Raw genomic sequence first — 23858 nt, forward strand, 5'->3', positions numbered from 1 at the left:
TTTCAACATCTAGAGCTTCTAAATACGCCTCCATATGGATTTTCCAATATAGAAAATCATCCCCCTCAAAGATAGGAGGAGGTCCATCCCCGTGAGACATCTTTCTCTATGTGGTTAAGCCTAAATACACGAGCACGAGGCTCTGATACCAATTGAAAGGATCAAGATGCCCAAGAGGGGGGGTGAATTGGGCTAATTCAAAATTTCTTTGCAATAATTAAGTCCTATGGTTAGCCTAATTAACTCCTTGTGCCTAGAAAGTGTTTCTATTGATCTACCGCACAAAAGTTTAGCAAGCTATGTTCCAATCCTACTCTAGCATGGCAATTCTATGAATGTAAATGACAAGAATTGAATTTCTCAAAGTAAGTGCTCAAAGTAAATAGAGGAGGAACACGGCGATTTTTGCCGAGGTATCGGAGAGTCGCCACTCCCCACTAGTCCTCGTTGGAGCACCCGCGCATGGGTGTAGCTCCCCCTTGATCCGTGCAAGGATCAAGTGCTCTCTACGGGTTGATTCTTTGACACTCCATCGCGGTGAATCACCTACAACCGCTCATAACTTGAGTTGGGTCATCCACAAGCTCCGTCGGATGATCACCAAACTCCCAATCACCACCAAGCCATCTAGGTGATGGCGATCACCAAGAGTAATAAGCACGAACTCTCACTTGACCATAACAAGCCTAATGAGAAGGGTGGATGCACACTTTGCTACTCTTGATCTCACTAATGAGGGCTCTCTTTGGGATTCTCAAATCTCAATCACCTCACTAGGACCTTGCTCTTCTTGGCACTCATAAAGGTGTTTCTCAGCTGTTGGAATGAGCAAAAGTACCCCCACACACGAATGGAGGAAGTATTTATAACCATGGCTGAAAAATGAACCATTATGTGCTTCTGCGGGGTGACCGGACGCTCCGGTCATGTTGACCGGACGCTCCGGTTAGTTCTCCTCAAACTCCAGTGTTTAAAATGTGACCGGACGCTGGACAGCGTCCGGTCATGATTTTCCCTCTCTAAAACCTTACAGGAGTCGACCGAACGCTGGGACTCAGCGTCCGGTCACTTCACCTCTTAGCGTTTGGTCGCACTAGACGATTTCACCTTGATCAAATAAACCGACCGGACTCTACGCCAGCGTCCTCTCACCTTAGAGCCAGCGTCCGGTCAGTATTTGACCCTCCATTCACTTCCAAGTCTCGATCATATGTGAATGAAGTTTGCTCCAATAGATCTAAGGGCTTCTTAGGAGCTACCTAGTGCTAGATTTAGCAAGTGTGCACCACACCTAACTCACTAGACTCACCTAGGTCAACCTACCCGTCCATACCCCCCTTAATAGTACGGCCAAAGGAAAAACAAAGTCCTAAACTACTCTAAGTGTCTCTTCCACTCCAATCGACACTTAGAACTAGTCCATCCTTAACCTTGTTGTTCATCCTTTAAAAACTGAAACGATTTCCATCGTAGGGGCATGACCACCATGATAGCCCAATCGATCTCTATTACCATGACATAACTTAATTGCCTCTGCAAAATACACGTTAGTCATGGTAATCACGTATTGTCAGTAATCATCGAAACCCAACTACGGGCCTAGATGCTTTCAGAGGTTGTGTCCTACGGCCAACGGGGCATAGCTTGGTTACACTTTTTCTCTGTCTGTGTCGGTTAAGGACCGGCCGTTGCAATGGACTCTAGGCAAGTCACAGATTTATTATCCTAAACACATACTTGGGTATGGACGTAGGGAAGACTTGTTGCTCTCTTGTCGTGGGTTCCGGCTCTTTTTGGACTGACTGATTAGAGGCGAGGATGGTGGAGGTCTAAGCACCGCACTGAGTTCGGGACTCAGGAGCAGGGGCTTGGAGTCCAAGTTTGGACGGGACCTAGACCCCTTGACAGGAGAGTGGTGGGTTGGTCTTGCTTATGCCAGGAGTACAAGCAGGGCGTGTGTTTTGGGGTACCCAGCTGGGCTCATTGATTCGTGAATCAACGCTGTGTCGGTACGACTTGTCTACACTCTAGTATCGCAGTAAGAACTGAAAGATGAAAGGTGGTGAAATGAAACTGTTTGCTCAACTCCTGCTTGAAAGTAGAACAGGTGCTTACATAGAATGGCTAGATAATAAAATAATTATGACTGCTAATAATAATATAAATAAGGATTCACTATTAGTATCGCTTTCTATAAAAGGAAAACCCAGCAAACCATAAAGCTTATCATGTTCCTTGGAGTTAGGAAATTATTCCCACTAGTCGGATAAGTCTTGCGAGTACATTGTGTACTCCGGGTTTATTTACTCCTATTGCAGGTACTGCTTAAGGAGTAGTTGTTGTGTGAAGGATTCTTCTGGTGGGCACAGACGGATCCTTGTGTATTATCGATAGATGTTTCTTTTCATTCCGTTGTTAAATTTCCGCACTCTGAATTTGGTACTGTAATAATATATATTTTAAGAATTATAGATGTATGAAATGGACTAAGTATTGTAACTCGTTCTCATTATTGGATCCCTTGGGGTGTGCTCGACGGAATCCTCCCGATGTAGCTCGCTCTCAGGGTGCTTAGTGTCTAGTGGAAGACAAGCGCCTCTGTCAGCGCGTTATTTCGGACGGTTCTGCCATAATTTTCATGCACTATTTTTTGGCACTATAAATTATGATACACTACTATGGTCCTATACTTCTATACGGATTGAAAGTCTCCTACACATAATTATTATAACTTTGTGGATAAATTAAAGACCTATAGCTAATCAAAATTATAATATTTGCATTCTCCCTATTTACTTTTTATATTTTACTATTTATATGTCTCAATTTTTTCTACTAAATCTGTCAAATTTTTGTACGTTGGATTGTATTTTAGAATATGTGCTCTAGCTATAGTTGTAATGGGTTAGAACATCGTGTGGGTCATGGAACTCCCACCAGAGTTAGATTCTTACCAACCTGACAACTTGGTTTCAATTAGGTTTTCACGGGTTCGCACTAGGTTTGGTTGGAAGTACTTTGTAGGTGCCTGGTTCTTACTAGTTATAACTGAGTCTAGATGGAACTAGTTTGCTATTAGTTTGGTTTCAACTGGGTTTTGACTAACATGTTTTAGTTGTTTTAGACCCGTTACATATTTGATTGTTGGGTATCTAGAATCTGACAAATTTGTCTAGAACAAATATGTTGATTTTTCATTTCTGATGTGTTAGTTTCTCATTTGCTAAAAAATTGATAGATTTGACCACCTAAAATGCACATAGCTAAACACTCCCATTTTGTTAGTACATATCACAATATATAATATAATATATATCCAATTGTGATATAATTCAATTTTCTGGTATCTTCAATATGGCAATATGGAAGCAAAAGTGTGTTGGGGTGATTATGCTAGGTTGTGTGGTTCTTCATAGTATGATAGTTGAAGATGAGAGAGAGGAATCTATCATTCATATTGACTTGGACAAGAATGTACGGGCATCATTTGCTCTACCTCCTGAAGTTAATGTTGGTGGTAGTCTACGATTTATTCATGTGCTACGCAGAAAAGCTACTATCTGTGCTCCTGATATGAATGATAGTTGAAGATGAGAGAGTGAGAGAGGAAGCTACTATTTATATATGTTCTGAATAAAAATGGAGGGACATCATTTGCTCTACATACTGAAGTTAATATTAGTAGTAATATATGATTTATCGATGTGCTATGTAGAAAAACTACTATCTATGCTCATCCACAGACCACAACATACCCAACTAAAAAATATGATCTGTCGAGTGTATATGGCACATGTTTTGACATATCCGTCATAATTAGTCATGGTAGGGTACTAAAATTTGCAACTTCTATCCTTTAATCTCTTTGACTAACTTTAAGTGGTGGACATTATAATGGGCTACAATGTGTTATTTAATGCGGGTGCTACTTGCTTACTTTACTTACCAACATGTTTGATTTGTTTCTTCCTTTACTAAATCTCATACAACTGTCCATGCATAACAAAAGTTATAGTCCAATACTTGTGCATGCCAAAGTTTAAAACAAACTTGTACACAGCCATGGAGCGTGCAAGTAAATAAGAGGGGGGGGGGGCAATTGCTAGTTTGCATCATATTCATTTTCTCCTGACTTTAGTTTTTTTTAGTTCAAGGAAAGCATATGGTAGACGAAGGGTATGAATGCATATTAGAGGCCGTTTGGCAGGGCTCTATAGGAGTGATTCTCTCCTCCCCGGACAAACAATTAATCTCGCACAGATTCAGGTGGGGAGCAAGTAAGAACCACTTCTTCATTTTACACTGGGAGGTGGGAGCTAAAAAGCCTGCTCTCCACTACTCCCTGTTCAAAACCCACGAGAATCACTCTAGAATCAATTCTTACCTGCTCTCTCACCATAAGCAAGTAGAATCACTCTACTAGAGAACCAAGGAGCAGAGCCAAAGAATCTAAGAGTGAATCTTGTTAGACCTTTATCACTTATACAGGATCTCAATTAGCCTAATTACAGAAACACCTAATCCTTAATTGATACTTAATTAAACTTATTACCCGATTAGAGAGACCTTCTGGATCCTTGCGAAGACCTTTGCCTACTTGATGCAGGCGTATACAGACAGTGTAGAGGTGGGGACAACACCGGCACAGGGTGGCTGGTGGTTAGCGTAGATCTTAAGAGCCACTCCCGAGCCACCTCGATCCGTAGGTGTTAGATCTTACCTTAGATTGACTTCTTTTTTTGAAAATTCTTACCTTAGATTGACTTAGAGAGAAGGACAGGATCCATCTCTTTTATGTACTCGGTGGTCTAGGACTAGACCATTTTTCTATTAGGACCGGTCATTGAGTGGCTGTTTAAGCCCCTTTGACTCGGTCTGTGTTGAACGTCTGAGATCAACCCAACAGGCCATTAGGAGGAACCAAGGGGGGGGGGGCAGGTGGGGTACAGCCCAGTGCCTTTGCAGCCCTCCGCCGATGCTCGTACAATATGAGGAAAACTTATTTCTTGAATCTAAAATGCATATAGTGACTGAAGGCCAGCCTTTCATATTGTTTCTTCTTCATATAGTGACTGAAGGTTGTTCATGTAAATGGGATGGCTGCTCTTTCTACCAAGTTACAAGCTCCAACTATATATATCCACAAGATATGTTGTGTGCATGCAACCATTAAATAATTAGGCCCTCTTAGCAAGCCTTTGACTATTTTACAAATGAGAAATGACTCTGCTTCGACTTCTGAGATGGAGCAATTTCTTTGGTGAAGTTAAAGCCATTTGAAAAAAATATTTGGTAAAATAACTGCGGCAAGGAGGGACAAAAGAGGAGCCAGAGGAGCATGTAGAGTGATCTGCAGGACAGGAGGAAGACTCACACTTTAGGCTGCTCATAGAAGAAGCCAAGAAATGCAGCAACATGAAAATGGACACTACGATTGCAACCAGCAGCAGGATATATACTATACAAAGCTGTTACATAGAGTGCAGAGGGGTCATAACATTTCTTACACCTAAGTTGGGTAGTTTATCGCAGTTCAGAGGCTATTATACAGACGCTAAACCGGCAGCCTGCTAGCTATATTGTCTGGTGGATACCATTATCATCACACTACTCTTATCAGGGCAAAATACACTATGCAGCAGTGCCTCCTGAAGAGTTACTACTTGCTAGTGCCTGCTGCTGCACAGCATCTACGACCTTGTATTTGCGGTGGCGTTGCCATGCTGCTTCTGCACAGCATCGACGACCTGAGCGACCAAGGAGTGGAACCCAGGCCCCTGCGACCTGGGCCTTGAAGCTCTTCTCCCGGCCCCTGGACAGCAGCGCTGCCGCAACGAACCCCACGCTGCTCCGGGCGAGGATGTTTATCTTGGTACCCGTGTCATCACCCTTATCATCTATCTTATGCTACTTTAGCATCTACTAAAGTAATTGAAATATGCTATAACTTTCTTAAGTTAGAAGCAAGGTATTCCATATGTATCCCAACCTGCCATCGTTTGTGGGAAGGCAAATGAAATCTGAGATTCAGACCCAAACCTGCCATCGCTTTGGTTCCAACAAAGGCCTCGATGCGCGACACCAGGTCTTCCAGCAGCTTCACGGCCTCCTCCGGAGAGGAGCTGCTAACCACGCCGGATGGGGATGGAGGATCCGAACCCAGCCTGACGAACGTGGCACTCAAGCGCAGGGCGAGGCAGTTCATGGCAGCGACTGCAGACTGTGCCTCCAGCTGAAACGCCTGCGCTGTCCTCAGCTTTGCTCTGGTTCCCTCAAGCACCTCCTTGTTGTTGGCAATGGTGGATTGGGCTCCCCTCAGTTTTCTCTGGTTGCCTCAAGCTCCTCTTCCTTGTTGCTTAGCTTCTCGGTAAGCTCCTGGACCTGCTGCTCCAGGTCTGAGGTCCGAACACCCAAAGCGACTGATGCCCGAATCTGTAATTGTGGGATCAGCACATGAACTTATGCAAAAGTATCTTTTAAGCAAGACAGGTAAGAAGAGTCTTTTGGAAGGCCATGCCTGTGGAAGGAGAGAGTCTAGCTTCTGTAGGATCTCCGGCTCCGAGGAACCTACCATGAAATCATTCACTTGCTCCTTCATGGAAGTGCTGGCAAGCTGCACGACATCCTCTGCTACACCTTGGACATCCTCTGCTGTAATAGTAACAAATGTTGATACAGCCTGTTAATTCACAGAAAAGGAAAAAAATCATGAAAACCGATAGTGCACGTCAGAAAATAGCTTACCGTCTTCAGAACCCCCAGTCACTTCATGTTCACCTTTGGGTACAGCAGATACCTTTGCATCACCATGGAACTCGTCTGATGCCTCCTGGGGAGGTGTTGTCCCCTCAGTAGCCATGACAATGTCACCATCAGTTTGCTGGTGCACAAACAACTCACTTGAATTACACACCATAGTTTGCAGGTTATCATAACCAATCAGGCCATCCTCATTTTCTTCCCTTCTCTCTTCTGGTTCCTCTATCTGTCTGAAGTCGAGCTGCCGATGCTGCTGCTTGGCATTATTTTTATTCGGAGGACACAAACTCTGGTGAGAAGATAAATCACCAACCTGGATCGGGTTATGCGGGCTACGGAAGGTATCAACAATATCAGTATCACTGGTGCCAGGGCTAGGCATGTATGTTGTCACATGTCTGCTTAATTCCGCCCTCTCATCATAGCAGGTATCCTTTGGTTTCTTAGCTGCACAACATAAATATGAATGAACAAAAAGGTATACTACATTACTACTACTGCATGTATAATTTGAAAACCTCGGAGTTACTGTTAAAGTAATACTACATTACTACTGAATACACTCACATTTAGGTTCCCAAAAATTGGCAAGCCATCCTCCTCCTGCTTGTCAGCCTTCACCAACTTCTGGATCATTTCACTGCCAAAGAATTTGGCTCGTGGAACCTCTACACATCTCATTTTCTGATCACAATCTAAGTTGTCGAGGTAATACATCTGCAGGAAAGAAAAACAGAATAGATAAACATGTAGTACAATGTTATACATACATTACAGGTAAACCCTGTGGATGCACATCATCTTTACTGCAGCAGAAAATACATAACTACTACAGAAGATGCTCACCACAAGAAATGCAGAGCAGCCATATACTATTTTGTCTTTAAGTTTTCCACTTTGTTCCTTCCACATATTTGCAGAATACTTTAGTTGGTCGACAATGAATTTGCACCAATTCATGTGACCAAACTTGTCGAAGTTTTTATTGACCATGTCCCATGCACTTTCTGTTATGTACTTACGGGAGCTACAAGCCATTAATTTACAAAACACAATCATCATGAAACACTGCATTGTAAACCTGTCAGTGCCGCCGGACTGTATTTTCTTTAAAAGATCACCAACCTTGACACGTTTGCCTGCTGGAACACCTAACTTCTCTCTTAGTAATTTTAGTCCGTTGAGATTGCGTGTGTTTGTAGGCATCAATGGTGGATCCAATTTTCCCTTCTGCAGCCCCAGAACACAATTTATTGTGTGCTGGGTTATCAAAAGCTTTCTATTGCCCCCAGAATAAAGAACCATTGTGTCCGGGTCCTGGTCATCCGGGTCGAGGTGATCCATAAGCCAGAATATAAGGTTATATGGCCCACGTTTGTCCATTCTAAAATCAAGCAAAGACCCAAAGCCAAGTTCCTTCTGATACGGACCTGTACCCTTCCCTTGGTCGATCGGAGGTTGTACGTGTGCGGGGAGGCCGGATGCAGGGCACGGCGGCGGGGCGCCGTGATCGCAAGGGGAAGGAGAAGAACAGGGCGGCGGCTAGGGCAACTCCCGGCTCCCAAAGGAAGCCGAGTAATTAGATTACTCTTGCTTAATTATCCAAGTGTCTTACAATTGATATTTATAGCTAATGGCTCTGCCAGGCGAGTGCCGTGAATGGGCGGTCCGAAGCGAAGGCGACACAAGTCCTTGAACCGATCCCATGGCGGCTGGCCCTCGTCCTGCTCGAGGGCATAGTACCACGTCTGGGCGTCGCCCGTGAGGTGATAGGACGTCATCCAGGTGCGCTGCGATGCCGGCGTGAGTTGGCCCCGGAAGAATTGCTCACAGTGTGTGAGCCAGTTCAGCGGATCGACGGAGCCATCGTACGTCGTGAACTCGATCTTGTGGAACTTGGGCGGCCCGTTGCCCTGCGCTGATTCAGGGGCACCCCCCCCCCCCCTAGCCGGGCTCGTGGTAGGATGGAGGCGAGGGCGCCACGCTGCTGCCAGGGACGAGGAGGCCGTTCGTGCCGCCGTAGAGGGTGCCCGACACCGTCGGTGCGCCATGATCGGGCACGTGTGACCGGGGGGGCACCGACGTGTAGACCGGCCTGAAGGAGTTCAGCGCCCATGGCGGAATCTGGGACGGCGACGACGGAAAACGGAGCTGATGGATCGGGACGGACGACGAAGTAGGCGACGGTGCCGTCGATAGCCCTGCGTCGGAGGGCATCCCGTAGGGGTAGGAGACCGGCGGCGAGTGCTGGAACGCGACCGACGGGGGCGGCAGAGGCAGGAGCGGCTGATGCGGCGGCGCGCCATACTGCAGCTGCGATGCGCCATACTGCGGCGGCGAGGTGTTGAAGAGCTGGAGCATGGTGTTCATCGTCAGCCGCAGCTCGGCCAAGCCGTGGCTGAGGTCGACGATCGCGTCTGTCGTCTGTTCGGGCGTGAAGACGGCGCGCGGCACCCTTGGCACGCCCTGTGCCAGCGGCTGCGAGGAGGTCGGCACCAGGGCCGACGTTGACGCGGCCGCCTGGGGCAGGACGCCGGAGGCGGACAGCGCCGGCGTGGATGAGGGCGGAATGGCGGCGGTGGAGGGTTGGATCGACATGGCTAGTACCAGGTTGATACGGACCTGTACCCTTCCCTTGGTCGATCGGAGGTTGTGCGTGTGCGGGGAGGCCGGATGCAGGGCACGGCAGCGGGGCGCCGTGATCGCAAGGGGAAGGAGAAGAACAGGGCGGCGGCTAGGGCAACTCCCGGCTCCCAAAGGAAGCCGAGTAATTAGATTACTCTTGCTTAATTATCCAAGTGTCTTACAATTGATATTTATAGCTAATGGAAATAATAGAAATAATACTATGGGCCTTTAGGCCCCTAACCCATCCGGCTGCTATCAGCCATTAGCCACTAATGGGCCGGCGCCTTTGATACTGGACGCCGGTCATAACACCTTCACCTTCTCCCTCTGAGGCTCATTTAGCAGCGCCACTGCCTCACAGATTTTGTTTGGCTGACTGCTTATGTTGAAGTCACTGCTACTCAGTTTCTTGTTGCCAGATTCCTTATAAGAGAGGAAGGAAAATAAACTTTGAAAAGTTAACCAAAATTATGATTGCACATGCATTAAATTACTGCTACATGGATACTAACAATTACTGTATCACACATGCATAGTAAGCAAAGTCTTACTACCTGATAAAGAAAACAAGTGAAACAAGATTGTGCTACTAAACATTTAATATACAATCATTGCAAAATTTACCTGGCCATCTACTATTTCCTCTGCGCCTTCCCCCGCCTCCGCCCGTGAATCTTCTTGGAGCATATCAGCAGTCCTCTTTTTCCCTGTGAGCTTCTCTTGACTGCTACCTTTTCTCACTGAAGATCTCTTATTACCCAACACCAACACCTCTTCTGCTGGAACAATAGAATTATGTTAGGGTTGGCTCATGCTCAATAGTCAAGTCTGATCTCGAACTCAATGCCATTCTTTTTTCCTCTTCCAAACTCACTAAATCATTTCAATGTCATTTGATAGATGGAACAAAAATAGGCATATTAACTAGTTTTATTTACATGCAAGACAGCCAACTTGGCTGCCAAAGATACACACTGACAGACTAATCATGAATTATTCATAGAAAAATTCAATGCTATGAACGAAATACACCAAGACATTTTCTTCAATTTCATTAAAAAAGATACATTTTGGTTAAGCACGAGTATGTTTTTCCAAATTATATTGCTTTTACATGCACCTTATAGATAGATTCTATGATGTACCAAAAGATCAAGCAACCTGTTACAAAGTAGCACGAAAACCATATAGCAAATAAAATTCGTCCTCACAAATATGCATGCCACCATGACTAAATAAATTTAACTAATCATCACGCAAGAGGAGACGATCTAGCTATTGCGTACGCGGGGAAAAAAAGGGGTACGGGCGAGGGCAAGCGAGGAACGCGGTGGATCGGGGTGGAGGAGCCTGACTGTCGCTCTTGGAGTCGCTCTCGGGGTCGGGGTCGGAGTCGGAGTCGATGTTGACAACACCGTCCACCACAGCGAGTCTCAACTCACCACCACTCTTCTCCTCCTTCACGGCGAGCACCTCGAGCGGACCGGCGGACCGCTCGGGCACGTCCTGCTTCTCGCACGGATCCACTCGGAGTGCCCCGACTTGCGGCGGCCGGCGCTCATGCTCGAGCCGCCGGAGCTCCATTCGCACTCGGTAGGGTTCGGGGAAGCGAACTTCTGTTCAGGGCGACTCGGCGAGAGCCGAGAGATAGAGCAGTGTGCTGGGCTGCTGGTTGCTGGGGTCTTTATGACGGAGGCGACGGCGTTTGGCCACGCCGGAGAGAGAGAGAGAGAGAGGCGGCGCCATCTCGTGGGTTGGGCACCCAACCGGTGGAGGCGGCGCGGCTGCGCGGCAGTCGAGGGGGCCGCGAACAGTTCCCAAAGTAGTTTGAAATTCAGATTCTCACTCTCTTCTCTTCGTTTACCCCTCATTAATCACTGTAACTAAATTAGTCACGATCTAAACTCTTCCAAATTCTACAGTTATGGAGTACAGTTTTGCGCAAGACGAGTTATTTCATTTTCTTAAAAAAAGTAAGCATGACCTGAAGTGGTAGGTTTTTTTTCTGGAAGATCCAGATTCTTGATTATGCTAAATCGGCTGATCAAGCACTCCGGGTGGCACCCTTAGTGTCTGGGTTCGATCCATCATGGGGCGAATTGCAGTGCCGATAAAAAAGACCCTCGTTTGTCCCGTGTTACCGCACAAGTTTGAGACACCGGCCCACCATAGGGTAACGTGCCCCTGTGTACTAGCGGACAATGTTTGGATTTGGAGATTTTCTCGGACTGGGCGAGGAGTCATCTGCCTTAATGCGAAATGCTCACGCAATCTAAGTTTTTTTTAATAAGGAGACAGGTGATATAGAATTTGATTTGTTTAATTTCAATATAGAAGTAAGTGAAATTAGGCATTGTAATTAAATTACTAACTCCAGTTTAATTCAAACTTAGCAAATACGACTTTTTGTGTTTGCTAGTTCCACTAATCTACTGATTTCAAACTTAAGACATCAAGCTTATTTCTAGTTAGATCGGACCATTCACGAAAAAAATGGACTATGTTACAGTGTTTCGTCATCACGTGTGGATTATTGGTTTTCAACTGCTGAAAACCTAGATGAAAGCACCGAATGAATGAAAAAAGGGATGAATTAGTAGACTAAAAATTTAGAAAACCAATCTTGTAAGGTTAATACCAGCTACTAATAAGAGCATACTAAGAGCATGTCCAACACAACCCTAACGCAAGGCCCCTCCTTTACTTTTTAAGGGCCAGAGAAAAAAAAAAACTTAGTCTAACAGGGCCAAACTCAAATCTCTAATTTATGGAGGCTCAACTCTATCTCCTAGGTGTGTAGGTGTGTAGGGAGTTCTCTATTTTCTTTCTTTTTGTTCTCGTGTCGTGTTTTTTTTTGTCGTTGTCCCACTCTATCTGGATAGCATAAAACATGCAGGATCTCTAATTGCTCATTTCTTAAGTATCCAATAGTGTTTTGCATGTCATTGGCTTCTAAGTACTTTCTCCGCTTGCGACCGGTCTCAATATTGCAATCTATGGGTGAATCACACTTTGTCTCCTCCATAAAATTCATTGTGAATCCATACACTTGAATTGGCTTCCTGTATCTGCCTAACCTTTATAGTCGCCTCTATAATACATTATTGGGACCTCAGCTTGTATAACTTATTTGGACTAACAAGATAATAGCCATGTCTGCACTACTTCAACGGTACTTTTCAGCGAATAAACAATATTTTTCTCTCACAACATTTCAGCATAAGCATCAACGTAAGTCAAATTTCAGCGAAACAAACAGGTCTAATGATTATGATCAAGCATAAAATATTGCACTTTTCCAAATCTTCTCTTTGTTGACACTAAACTGGAGCACGAGCATCGCAAACTTGTCCTTGTAATGTTCTTCGGTGATGACTTATTTTCTTGAAGTTCTTGTTATTGCAAACTATGGCCCTATTCGCTTGAGCTACTTTTTCAGCCATGGAATAATATTTTTCTCTCACAATATTTCAGAATAAGCCAAAATTCAGCATAAGCGAACAAGTTCTATATATTTATGATATAGTTTTACATGATAAGTGATGCCATTTGACATATCCAGTAGTGAATTAAGGTCCTATTTGGCAAGGGTCTCGCTCTAACTCTTCTGGTGGAGATAAAGTCATTTTGAAAAATGTTAGGTAAAAATGATTTTAGTGGTAGTTTTCTAATAATGTGTATCAAGTCTATGATGAGGAGATTAGAGAAGTTACTTTTTTCCGGTTCCAGGTCCTTGTGTTAGTAAAAAAAAAGACTCCTGATGCTGAGGTTCTTTGCAAAGAAACATCTTTTATATGACCGTTTGACGGAGCTTCTTACAAGGAGCTGCAAAAAATCAGAGCCAGAGCTCTGCCAAAGAAGATTTAAATGTTGTTGCATCAAAAATGCTGTTGCGGAGTTGAGGATTGGGGGAATTATGAGGGAGATATATATGAACACAAATGTGGACATTGTTAACGCGCCTAGAGTTCAAGGAAGAATTAGTGTTGGGGGTTGGGGGTACATTTGATCTGTGACAATTTTTGAGCTAGATGGTCGTAGCTATGAATAATCAAAATAAATTATGCGCAAAAAAAATCAAAATATATAAAGCTAGTTGCGTTTTACATATTTTGATTAAGAAGAATGGAACTCAAATTAGCGGGACTATCTTCAACAAGTGATCTATATGAGCACCCAAACCTAAAATGAGTAGCAAGAGATTCAAAATCGGCATCTAACCAAGTATTTATACGGGAGACCCATTTTAGGTTGCTGAGAGCACAAATCAAATATGAGCATCATCTTTCTTGGAAACCTATTTGCAGAATCAATTATCTTCTTGGTCGTATTGTTGGAGACCTTTTTGCCTATAGTGCTATCCAAACATAAATGTGTCATATATTTTAGGTGTTGTCCTTGAATATAGTCCAATAACTCATCTCTGTCCTGATCAAAGTCAATTTTTTTGAGTGTATGGTCAAAGTCAAATATGCCTGATGTTTTCGAGCGGGCCTGGACCAAGGGCGCGTTTAGTTCCGGTGGATTCTGCATTTGCACAGTGTTTGATGTGACGGTAAACACTGTAGCAATTTCGTTTGTATTTATGAATTATTGTTCAAACATTGACTAATTAGGCTCAAAAGATTCGTCTCACAAAGTTCAACCAAACTGTACAATTAGTTTTTGATTTCATCTACATTTAATACTCCATACATGTACCGTAAGTTTGATGTGATGGGAAATCTTCTTTTTACATAGTGTCAAAGGCCTTGTTTAGATCACCTCCAAATTCCAAGTTTTTTCACTCTCTCTCCATCACATCAATTTTTAGCCACTTACATGAAGCATTAAATGTAGGTAAAAAAAATAACTAATTGCACAGTTTAGTTGGAAATCACGAGATGAATCTTTTGAGCTTAGTTGGTCCACGATTGGACAATATTTATCAAATAAGACGAAAGTGCTACTATTCATCGGGTTACAATTTTTTGCAATCTAAACATGGCCAAAGTTGGGAGCTTTGGTGAAGGCCAAGTTGCAAATCAATCGCCAGCGAGGCAGCCTAGAAACCAATGATGTGAACGGGCTCATCAATGAGAAGACATGCAACCAACCGGACAGGGATTCAGTGACACGTAACTTACCTCCTCCATCCGTCCATCCAAATCAGATCCAGTGGCTCAAAATAGATCTAGTTCTTCAACACATGAGACTTGGCTGTTTTTCTCAGACATAGATAACAGATGTATTGCTACAGTAACCTATACTAATGGCGAATTAATTAGGCTGCTGTATAAGCTGCCACTTGACAATGCGGTGCTACAGTACATTGGCTAAACCCCATGTTTATTAAGCCTAATTAATCCACCATTAGCACATGTTTACTGTAGCACCACATTGCCAAATTATGAACTAATTAGGCTTAAAAGATCCGTCTCGCAAATTAGTCGTAAATTATGCAATTAGTTTCGTAATTAGTCTATATTTAATACTCCATGTATGTGTCCAAACATCCGATGGGACATCGACTAAAGTTTAGGAGAAGCAACCAGACACCCCTAAGTAGTTGATGGAAGCTTTATAAGCACTTGACCGAGTCTTGTCACTTAATTGATTAGCTGTTGTATAAGCTGATGTATTCTGTGTTTTAATGTGCTTTGAAAATGCAGTGAGCTGCTATGTACATGTCCATCTGAATTATGGACCTGAATTATTGTCTTTTTTTTTTAACTGTGAACTACTGTCTTTCGCTGCTATCTGCTATCTATGTCTGAGAAAAACAGCTAAGTCAGATGTGTTAAAGGGCCGGATCTATTTTGAGCCACTGTATCTGATTTGGATGGATAGATGGAGGAGGTAAGTTACGTTGTGACTCGCTGAAGGCAAGTCACTGAATCCCTGTCCGGCGGTGGGACGGCGGCTGGCCGGGGCGTGGGAGGCGTGGGCAGCTGCGGGCAGCCAGCACGGTGACCGGCAGGAGCCAGTTGGCCTCGGGGCATCGACTGTCGAGAACAACTGGGGTCTGGGGCTGTCACATGCTAGCAGGCAGTGCAGGACTTAACTAATCGAGATTCAGGATAGGTATACTGTATACAAATTGTCTGAATTGCTATTTATGAATTGTGGTTGATAAAAGTTGTAACCTGTGATTTAGTGAGTTATTTGCTTAATTGTTTTGAACATTAGAATGGCAAAATTTAGTCACTGAATGACAATCCAGGAAATCGCAAACAATTCAAGATTATGCACCTACATCCTGTTCGGCAGGCCGTAAACGATCGTGGATTATTTACTGCTGGCTGGTCTGGTGTGAGAGAAAAATACTATTCTGATTGAAAATTTACGATCGTTTACGATCAAGCGAACAGGCTGGTTTCGACAGATGAAAAAACTGCGTATGTCAGTGCCTAAAAATTTAGTGGTATGGAACATCCTCTTCTAATTTTAGAATTTTGAAATTTATTCGTATTTGTGGGACTAATTTACCGTTTCTTTTGTATATATTGTTCTTCGCAACGAGTAATAGGCGTCATTGTCACGTGTCATCTATTGGTTTGGGACTTTGGCCTTTAGGTATGGATAAATTTCAGCTTATCTTTGTCATTATTAATTTTGAATTTTTCATTGAGGTTTCAATTAAAACTAATATAAACTACTATACTTGTTTTATATGGAGGCATGTTAGACTTAGTGGCTTGTCGCCCTTTGCTCGGTCCCTTATATTTTTCCTGGATTCGTAACTGGTAACGCTGAGATATCAGCTCAGGAGTATATACAAAGATCTTACTATAGATAATCTTAAGTGGAACCATGCGTATTCAAAACCTTTCACAATGTTGATCTACGTTTTTCTACGTATCTATCGGCTTGTTCGCTGGTTGATTTCTAGGCTAATAAGCCCGATTAATATTGGTTTGTTATGAGAGAAAAATACTATTAACTGACTAATAAGCTCTGGCTGAAATCAACAAACGAACCAGCTGTATATGCATAAGGCCAACCCCAATGCGGGCAGCCACAAGCCTACTCCCTCCGTCCCAGAATATCTGTCGTTCTCGCTTCCCGAGAAACAACTTTAACAAAATATATATTAAAAAATATTATTATTTATTATACATAATTAGCATCATTGGAAAGATCTTTGAATCTAGTTTTTTAATAAATTTATTTGAAGACACAAATGTTGCACATATTTTATACAAATTGAGTCAAAGTCGTGACACGGACGCCGAAAACGACAGATAAATTGAGACGGATGGAGTATGCTTCAGCCAAAAAAGTACAGGACAGATAGACAGTGTGTGCACAGGACTATTGATTTTACAACGCAAATTAACAGCTACACAGTAAAACGTCACTTCCATATGCTTGTGACTGCTCGTTGGGGCCGCCAAAGAAATTGTCTTTCACACTCACACTATGGACTGTGTGGTGCCTGCTGTCATTCAAATCGAGGCCCATCCAGCCCACCGTCCAGTAATGTTGGTTGGCCCAGAAAGAAAATGCAACGCCCAGGCCGCTCTCACCGTCCTCTTTTCTTCATCCGCTCCACTTCCTGCACTCCGCCCGCTTCTCCCCCAAAGGCCAAAACCCTAGACCCCCCTCTGGCCCTCCCTCCCTCCAAACACCGAGCTGCCGCCGGCTCCCGCGTATGGGTGGATCGCGGCGCAAATTGAAGCGCTCCCGCGCCAAGGTCCGCGTGGGGCTCCCCCGCCGGAAACCCAACGAATTCAAGCCGGCCTTCGAACTCCCCGAGGCACTCGCCGCCGCCGCCGGGGGCGGGGCGGGCTGGGACGCCGATGGCAGCGTGGTGAAGAACTACGCCGCGTTCGGGGTGGTGGCCAACCCAAACCTACTCGGCGCGCACGCCCGCGGCACGCCGCGGCTCGTCCAGAGCGCGTCGCTGCAGGCGCCCGACGTCGCCGCCGCGCGAGCGCCCGTCCCGGAGTTCGAGCCCATCGACACCGGCAGCGACCTCGAGAACGACGGTCGGCCCCTTAAACTCGGCTCCGCTCTGCTCCTTTTGGTGGTCCTTGTTGGGAACTCCTGGAACTGAGTTACCATAGATGAGTGGAAGATTTGGTGTGGTTCGCATGTTCGGCAAAGCTCTGGATTATCAGGGTACAGGATAGGTTAAACTGAATAAGGATGTGTCTCGTTCAATTACATTGATTGGGATTCTTAGAAGCCGTGGTTATTAGCTCTAGTGAATTCACTATTCTCAGAGATTGATCAAACAAAAGCTTTGGATCTAATTCTTATCATTAGCTATTGTGTTAGATAGTAGTATAACATTTGATGAAGTCTGTCTTCAACTGTATTTTCTCTGAAGTCTGAATTGTGAATGGTTGCTTTGAAGTGCCAAATATTATGAAACGCACTCTGAATCCAGGAAACGAGGCAGGATAAAAAAATTCTGATTTCTTGTACACTTAACATTTGCCTAGAAGATAAAACAGTGACTAATGAGTATAGAATGCAGCTGTTCTACTAAAAAAATTATAAAGTGCACATGGTTTTGCTTAACATAGTGTTGGATAAATGATCTGTCATGGCTACCTGAAGTTATAATGAGTTCCACCAGTTTTAGCATCTGATCTTGAAAAAGAAATCAATTTGCTAAAAGTGCTCCGCATCAAACTCAACTCAATTTGAATGGTTTCATGCCAATTGAAGGCTATCTGAATCTGTTTCAATTGGCTGTCTGCACTAGTCTTGTGTATTGCCATGACGATGCATAGTTTTAACTTTAAAGAGTAAAAGATTGTGGTCTTGTGGGGAAAAAATTTGTTTGCTATACACCAGGTGACAAGTTTGTTCCATCCAGCATGGCTGTGCTATATTTCAGCAAATGCGTGGTGGATCGAAATTGAATTTTAAGCTTGTTCTTGGCACGTTATATAAGGTAGCAATATATCATTTAGAGGCTTATTTTGTATAGTTCCATGTGTCCTTTCCTTTCGGTTGCAGTTTAGAAGGAACAGCTTGGTATGTTGTGTTTGGCATCATTCTCAAGATATGCTAGATATGAGAATATCGTTCCTATTTGTTTTCTTAATTTATAGATTCCACAGAAACTTCTATGATCTTATATGTGAGCATTGCACTTGTTTTTTGTATCTAATGTAAATGTTTTAAATGTAATGTAGACCTGAAATCTGCTCTTGGGAAGAAAAGGAAGGATGGCAAATCTGCACCATTGCAACCACTTACTAAAGTTCAACGTGTTTGCATTGGCAGATTAATAGACAAGTACGGTGATGACTACAAGGTATAGTTGAATATTGAGACAGCATTAATCAGAGCTAATAGTTTACAGGGACTTCAATTGTGTGATTGTGGACTGAAAAACCAATCATGCTTGCAGGCCATGTTCATGGATACCAAGCTGAACACGATGCAGCACTCTGTGGGTACATTGAAGCAGCTATGCGAAAGACACCATGTTGATGGCAAGATCTTCGTCTATCCACTGTAGTATTGTGTCGGCGCCTACTTAAGTCTCACAGTGTACTCTGTTCCTCCCACTAATGGAACAAGAACAATTTTGTCAATGAAGGTACTTGCGGATGACCTTTGGTGTAGCAATGAGTTTTACTTCTTGTTGGAAAACTATGTGTTGTGAGCAGTGCCATGTGCCCTTGAGCCCAAGTGGAAGTCGCAATTTAGAAATATTGTGTACTTGGGCTTGGTATGTTGTGTTTGGTCGGGTTTGTTGCAGTTGTTTACTGTTCTTTTGTCAAGTGAATTATGCAGGGATAAAACATGCAGTCGTTTAAGCAAAAGGACACAATGAGAGCTCAGTTTGGTGCTCGTATTGTATTGATTGCATGACCGTAGTAAGGCCAATATCTTACACCCCTATTCGGGGAAAAAAACCTTAAGGGCTACTTTGGCAGACCGCTTCCCTGCCGGGATCCCAGCATTTTCCCCGTGCGGGAAACCCACGCGGAAAGTTTCCACGGGGCACCCAGCGCGCGTGTTTAGAAGCCTGATATGCGGGGTACATTGGCCCGAGTTGATGTGGAAAGCAGGCAAAAACCAGCCCGGCCTACGGAGGTCGGACAGCTTTCCCCGTCTCGCTCTTGGGGTTTGCCGCGGGTCACCCGAGCGAGACCGCCGCCACCTTCGTGCGATTTCTCGTCTGCCATCGCCTCTTCCCTCCATGCGATTTCTCCTCTGCCGTCGTAGCCTCGGCTCGCCACGCCAATCCCTCTACCTCCGCCGACCGTCAGTATCTTCATGCCCTGCTAGGTTTAGTAATCTCCTCGCACTGTTTCTGTAGATCTTGGGGACAGGAGCAGGAGCGGCGGCGCCATCTTTCGAGCCTCCGACGAGTAGCAGACCAGCAGGAGCTCATCCCTACCTCTCGAGTCCAGGCGTGCGTGCCTTCCCCGTCCACGACGCAAAGGCGCGAGGTGAGTAAGGTCGCATGGTGAGTAAGGTCTCATGCGACGCAAGATTTGTCTACGGCATCATCCCCTCGTGGAGTAAGGTCTTATGCATATACACGCGTAGACATATGATGGACTATACTACAAGCAAACATGCAAAAGGGTCTTTGGAGATTAAGCAAACTCATACTGCAAGTTGCATCTGATTCTGAATGTTAGCATGAAAAATTAACGAATATAATTTACCCTGAAAATTAATTGCAAAGAGGATTAGGTCTACTACTGGTGGGAAGTCTGACGATCAATAATAGAACTATAGAAGGATGCTGGCCAAACTTAAATTTAGTTGTAAGTTTTGCTTTCTAATAGCAGTTTGCAGTCCTTAGTTTCTTGTAGTAATCCTCACTTGTGAATCCATGTAGGATCAGATAGCAGAATAGAAGAGATGCAAGTGTCAAGAGAGTACATTGATAATAAAGAGGACACATTTTTGCTTGGGTAAGTTTCTGACAAGATAATAGTGGTGTGAAGAGTCATGTATTCCTGATTTTTTTTAGCATCTTTATGTTCCTTTTTCTTTTTGCTTGCCAAAGCAAGCTTAATTTTGCACTTTATCATGAGCCGACCTGCAACTGCAAGATATATGTTCCTTTTTTCCTTTTCTTGTGAGGATGCTTTCATCGATCTGGGGAATACCTCATTAGTTCTGTTTCAGTTCACAACAAGCAGCCTACTATTGTCCCTTCAGCAGTAGCTTGTCTGCACAACTAAACTTACTTTTTTAATTTTGTTCTGATCTGAATTCTTGACAGCAGCCTGGTGCTCAGCTGCTACTGTGTTTGTGTTTGGGGTTTTAAATATTCAGTGGTTTGGTGGATCCTTTGAGATGGTACGAGCTGATAAGGTTCAGCATAGGACTCGAATCTGAGGTCGCTGCTTCAAGCAGAGGATAGAGACCAGTACTTCCTCTCTCCACCGCTTACAAGTTTCTAATATTTTGATGCACATTCTTACAAGTTTCTTAAGACTAAATGGTAAAGAATCTTGGCATGTTGTTCTCTAAATCTGTCAATATCTGGAAAATCAAGTCTTGTGTGGCTGTACAGGACATCAAGTCACCAACACAATGAACACACTCTAGATCATTAAACTAATTCATGACCTATGTTGTAATACAAGAGCTCCTTGCAAGAGTTTGTTATTACTGGTGTTGTCATCCATTAAGTTATGTTAATTGATGTTAGATTTAGAAGGGATGGCAAGAGATTTTCCTTTATTTTGTTAAAAGAAAGAAAAAACGACAGTAATTAGACAACACTAACACACATAAACCCATGCTGCCCTGAACAGGGACCCAAGAAAAAAATAGTGACAGATCAACCACCATAAGAGACAGGAAAAAAATCACACAATGTGGAGCAGACCTTTTTCTTTGCACAAATGGATCGGATGGAAGTTTCTGGTAAAGTGTTAGACACTATTCAAATCGTAATATTTGGCCAGACCTTTTTCTGCAAATTTAGCAGTCAATATCTTCTGATGCAATAACGTCAGTGAAAAAAAACAGCATTTTGGTTCTCTTGTCCACCAAATTGGACTGATCTTGAGTTTATTTGAATCCCCTATGAATTGTATGAGAGATGCACTGTGGGTCATGTATACTCCGTCAGATGTCCATAGCTAGCTTATTTGACCAATTGAAGCATGAAACAGGTCCCTATCTGTCTTGTCTTAAGGAATATCTAGTCCAGACCAAGTTATTTCTTTGTTTTTTCCACTTGAGCCACTTCTAATGTAATCTTAAAGCCCTTGCGAAACATTCTAAATATAAGATGCCCAAACCACTTCTTCCCTTGGGCTTGCAGATCACTGGCCAGCAGCCATTTGATTAGGCAACGACCACCGCTAACCTTATCAGGCTCCTCTCCTTTCAAGAGGATTGCATGTCTGATCCCCTATCTTGAGGGATCTTAAAAATTCACAAGGCATGACTCATATTACACTTTTTGGATGTCGTGTACATAAAATTTGTTCATAGGGATAGATAACCTTGAGCCATATGAAACTGATGACTACACAATTGTACAACAGCTTGCACTTGCCAATGCTGCATGCCATCAGTACTCTTTGTTGCTGGTATTAGGAAATGGTTTTGGTGTGGTTATCTTTCTGCACTTTGTACAAAAAAAAAATTCTTAGCCTAAACTGATAGCTAGCTGTAAACATGGTGATAACATGCTTCTTTTACCTATATGCTCTGTATTTTGACCTTATACTGTAGGGCCTCACAAGAGTTCATTTTTTTTTTTGTGTGTTAAACTGTTAATTGCAGAGAGTTTGGAGGCAATGCATGATTTGAGACAAGAGAAGTGTGGTCAATTTTGGTAGTGCATGTTGGACATTTCAGGCTTCTATATATTGGATCAGTTTGGTAGTGGGTTGAATTTGGCACTTGAATTAAATTTTCTATCTATTGGACTGTCAAATAATTTTGGTCTTGTGATTTTCCATGCATTATGATCATGAAAATGATGTGGTTGAAATTGATCTTTGGTGATTTCATTATATTATTTAAAAAATCCAGATTTTTCTTGATTTTTCAAGACACTGTTTTCAATTTTGTTGCCATACTTTGACAGAGTACTAGTACTTTGGTAGAAGTGCTGCTATACTTTGGCTGCAAGACAGCATGTTCGTGTTTTCTCTGCGATAGACATCCTGTTGCCGAAGTTGTGTATTATCAGTTCAGTTCGGTTCAGTAGGCCTATTGTCAACCAGCACGTCGGCATGTGGACGTTCAGTTCGGCACCAACATGTCGGCACATCGGCAGGATGGTTCAGTTGTCTAGTACTCCTGCGATAATGGTATTCTTGTTTCCCCTGTGCCGTCAACCTGTTGCCAAAGGAAGACGTGGAAAGTTCCCCCACTGTGGTTACCAGCCCTGGGAAGAAGCGGGAAGAAGTCCCAAAAAAATCCACGTCAGGGGTAATCATCCCTGGGCTAATTGGCCCCTGCTGCCAAAGTAAGCCTAAGGGAAAACGTCAGAATCGAACAAGCAGAACAGGACAGAGGTGTTCATCGATGAGAAGCTGCCTCCGTTCTATCATTCTCGCGTGGGTTCAAGACAATGACGGCAGCTTTAAACCTTAGCGCCTGTTTGACACAGCTTAGTTTCATTAGTAAAGTTGTGTTTTTTAAAAAACAGTTTCATGAGTAACTTTATAGGTGAAGCTGAGCTGTTTTGGAAAAATTGTCTAGCAAAACAGCTTCGTGCATAGATGAGAGAGAAATGAGAGAGAGATCTAGGATAAAGTATTTTTTTCACCTTCATCCCAACTCATGTCTTTGTGAGAGAGGGAGAAAAATAGCTTCATGTGTGAAGCTATTGTAGAAATAAGTGTGTGGCAAATAAAACAGCTCACAACAGTTCATAAAGCTGTTATGAGCTGTGACAAACATGCCCTTAATGTTGCCAGCGGAATCCATATGTGTCGTTAATCTTGGATATTCCAAAGTCCTTGTTGTCTCGAAAATGTCAAAGGTAATTGCATAATAGATTCATCACAGCAATAAGCGGTTGAACAAAGCTAGTGTGCGGGTCGGTAATGCTATGGACCATGTTTGGGACAAATCAAAAACTCGTGACACAATAAGGTCCGACATGCCTTGACACGACTCGGAGCGGTATGGAGCATTAGAGAGCCAAGCCGAGCGCATGGCCTAAGCCCCACCTCTTGTTGCGATTACATTGGCAAGGAGTGGTTTTCTAAGGGACAACCAATTTTCAGATGTTTTTAAATGCTGAAAATAGAATACTCTTAGAGCATCTCCAAGAGTTTGCAAAAACATACTCACAATCTTGATTTTTTAGTAAGATTGAAAATCGATCTTATCACCCGGAAATATACGTGCACATATCAATCGACCAATACGGAAGGATGTGCGAAACAATAAGCGTAAAAGCAGGGTTCCCAATGCAAATATAAGTGACAAAGAAAGTTTAAAAGAGGTTCAGTGATTTTAGAATAGTCCAGAATGCAAAAGCGAAATTTTGGAAATGGTTGGACCTCTGATACCTTGTCAATTGACTTGTG

General features: G+C 43.5%; 2 protein-coding genes across 4 annotated transcripts; one reads left to right on the forward strand and one right to left on the reverse strand.

Annotated features, from left to right (window-relative positions):
• Positions 1–5469: 5469 nt before the first annotated feature.
• Positions 5470–11164, reverse strand: LOC136511504 (uncharacterized). Of its 3 annotated transcripts, XM_066505556.1 has the most exons (9): positions 10674–11164; positions 10012–10166; positions 9700–9810; positions 7606–8175; positions 7327–7476; positions 7073–7206; positions 6745–6880; positions 6518–6651; positions 5470–6432 (listed from the first exon to the last, which is right to left on the reverse strand). In XM_066505556.1, the coding sequence occupies exons 1-6, from the start codon at positions 10969–10971 to the stop codon at positions 7162–7164; spliced, it is 1329 nt and encodes a 442-aa protein (XP_066361653.1). In that variant the 5' UTR covers positions 10972–11164; the 3' UTR covers positions 5470–6432; positions 6518–6651; positions 6745–6880; positions 7073–7161. The 3 variants fall into 3 exon arrangements, with proteins under 3 accessions (XP_066361653.1, XP_066361654.1, XP_066361652.1); XM_066505557.1 differs by having other exon boundaries at positions 6745–7206; positions 10012–10163; positions 10743–11164; XM_066505555.1 differs by having other exon boundaries at positions 6745–7206.
• Positions 11165–16921: 5757 nt separating this feature from the next.
• LOC136513287 (nucleolar protein 16) lies at positions 16922–19172 on the forward strand. The gene is made up of 3 exons (XM_066507280.1): positions 16922–17357; positions 18519–18640; positions 18737–19172. Exons 1-3 carry the CDS (start codon positions 17021–17023, stop codon positions 18845–18847), a joined length of 570 nt encoding a protein of 189 aa, XP_066363377.1. The 5' UTR covers positions 16922–17020; the 3' UTR covers positions 18848–19172.
• Positions 19173–23858: the final 4686 nt, after the last annotated feature.

The sequence above is a fragment of the Miscanthus floridulus genome, chromosome 16 (assembly GCF_019320115.1).
Source record: "Miscanthus floridulus cultivar M001 chromosome 16, ASM1932011v1, whole genome shotgun sequence".
In the NCBI taxonomy this organism is placed as follows: Eukaryota; Viridiplantae; Streptophyta; class Magnoliopsida; order Poales; family Poaceae; genus Miscanthus; species Miscanthus floridulus.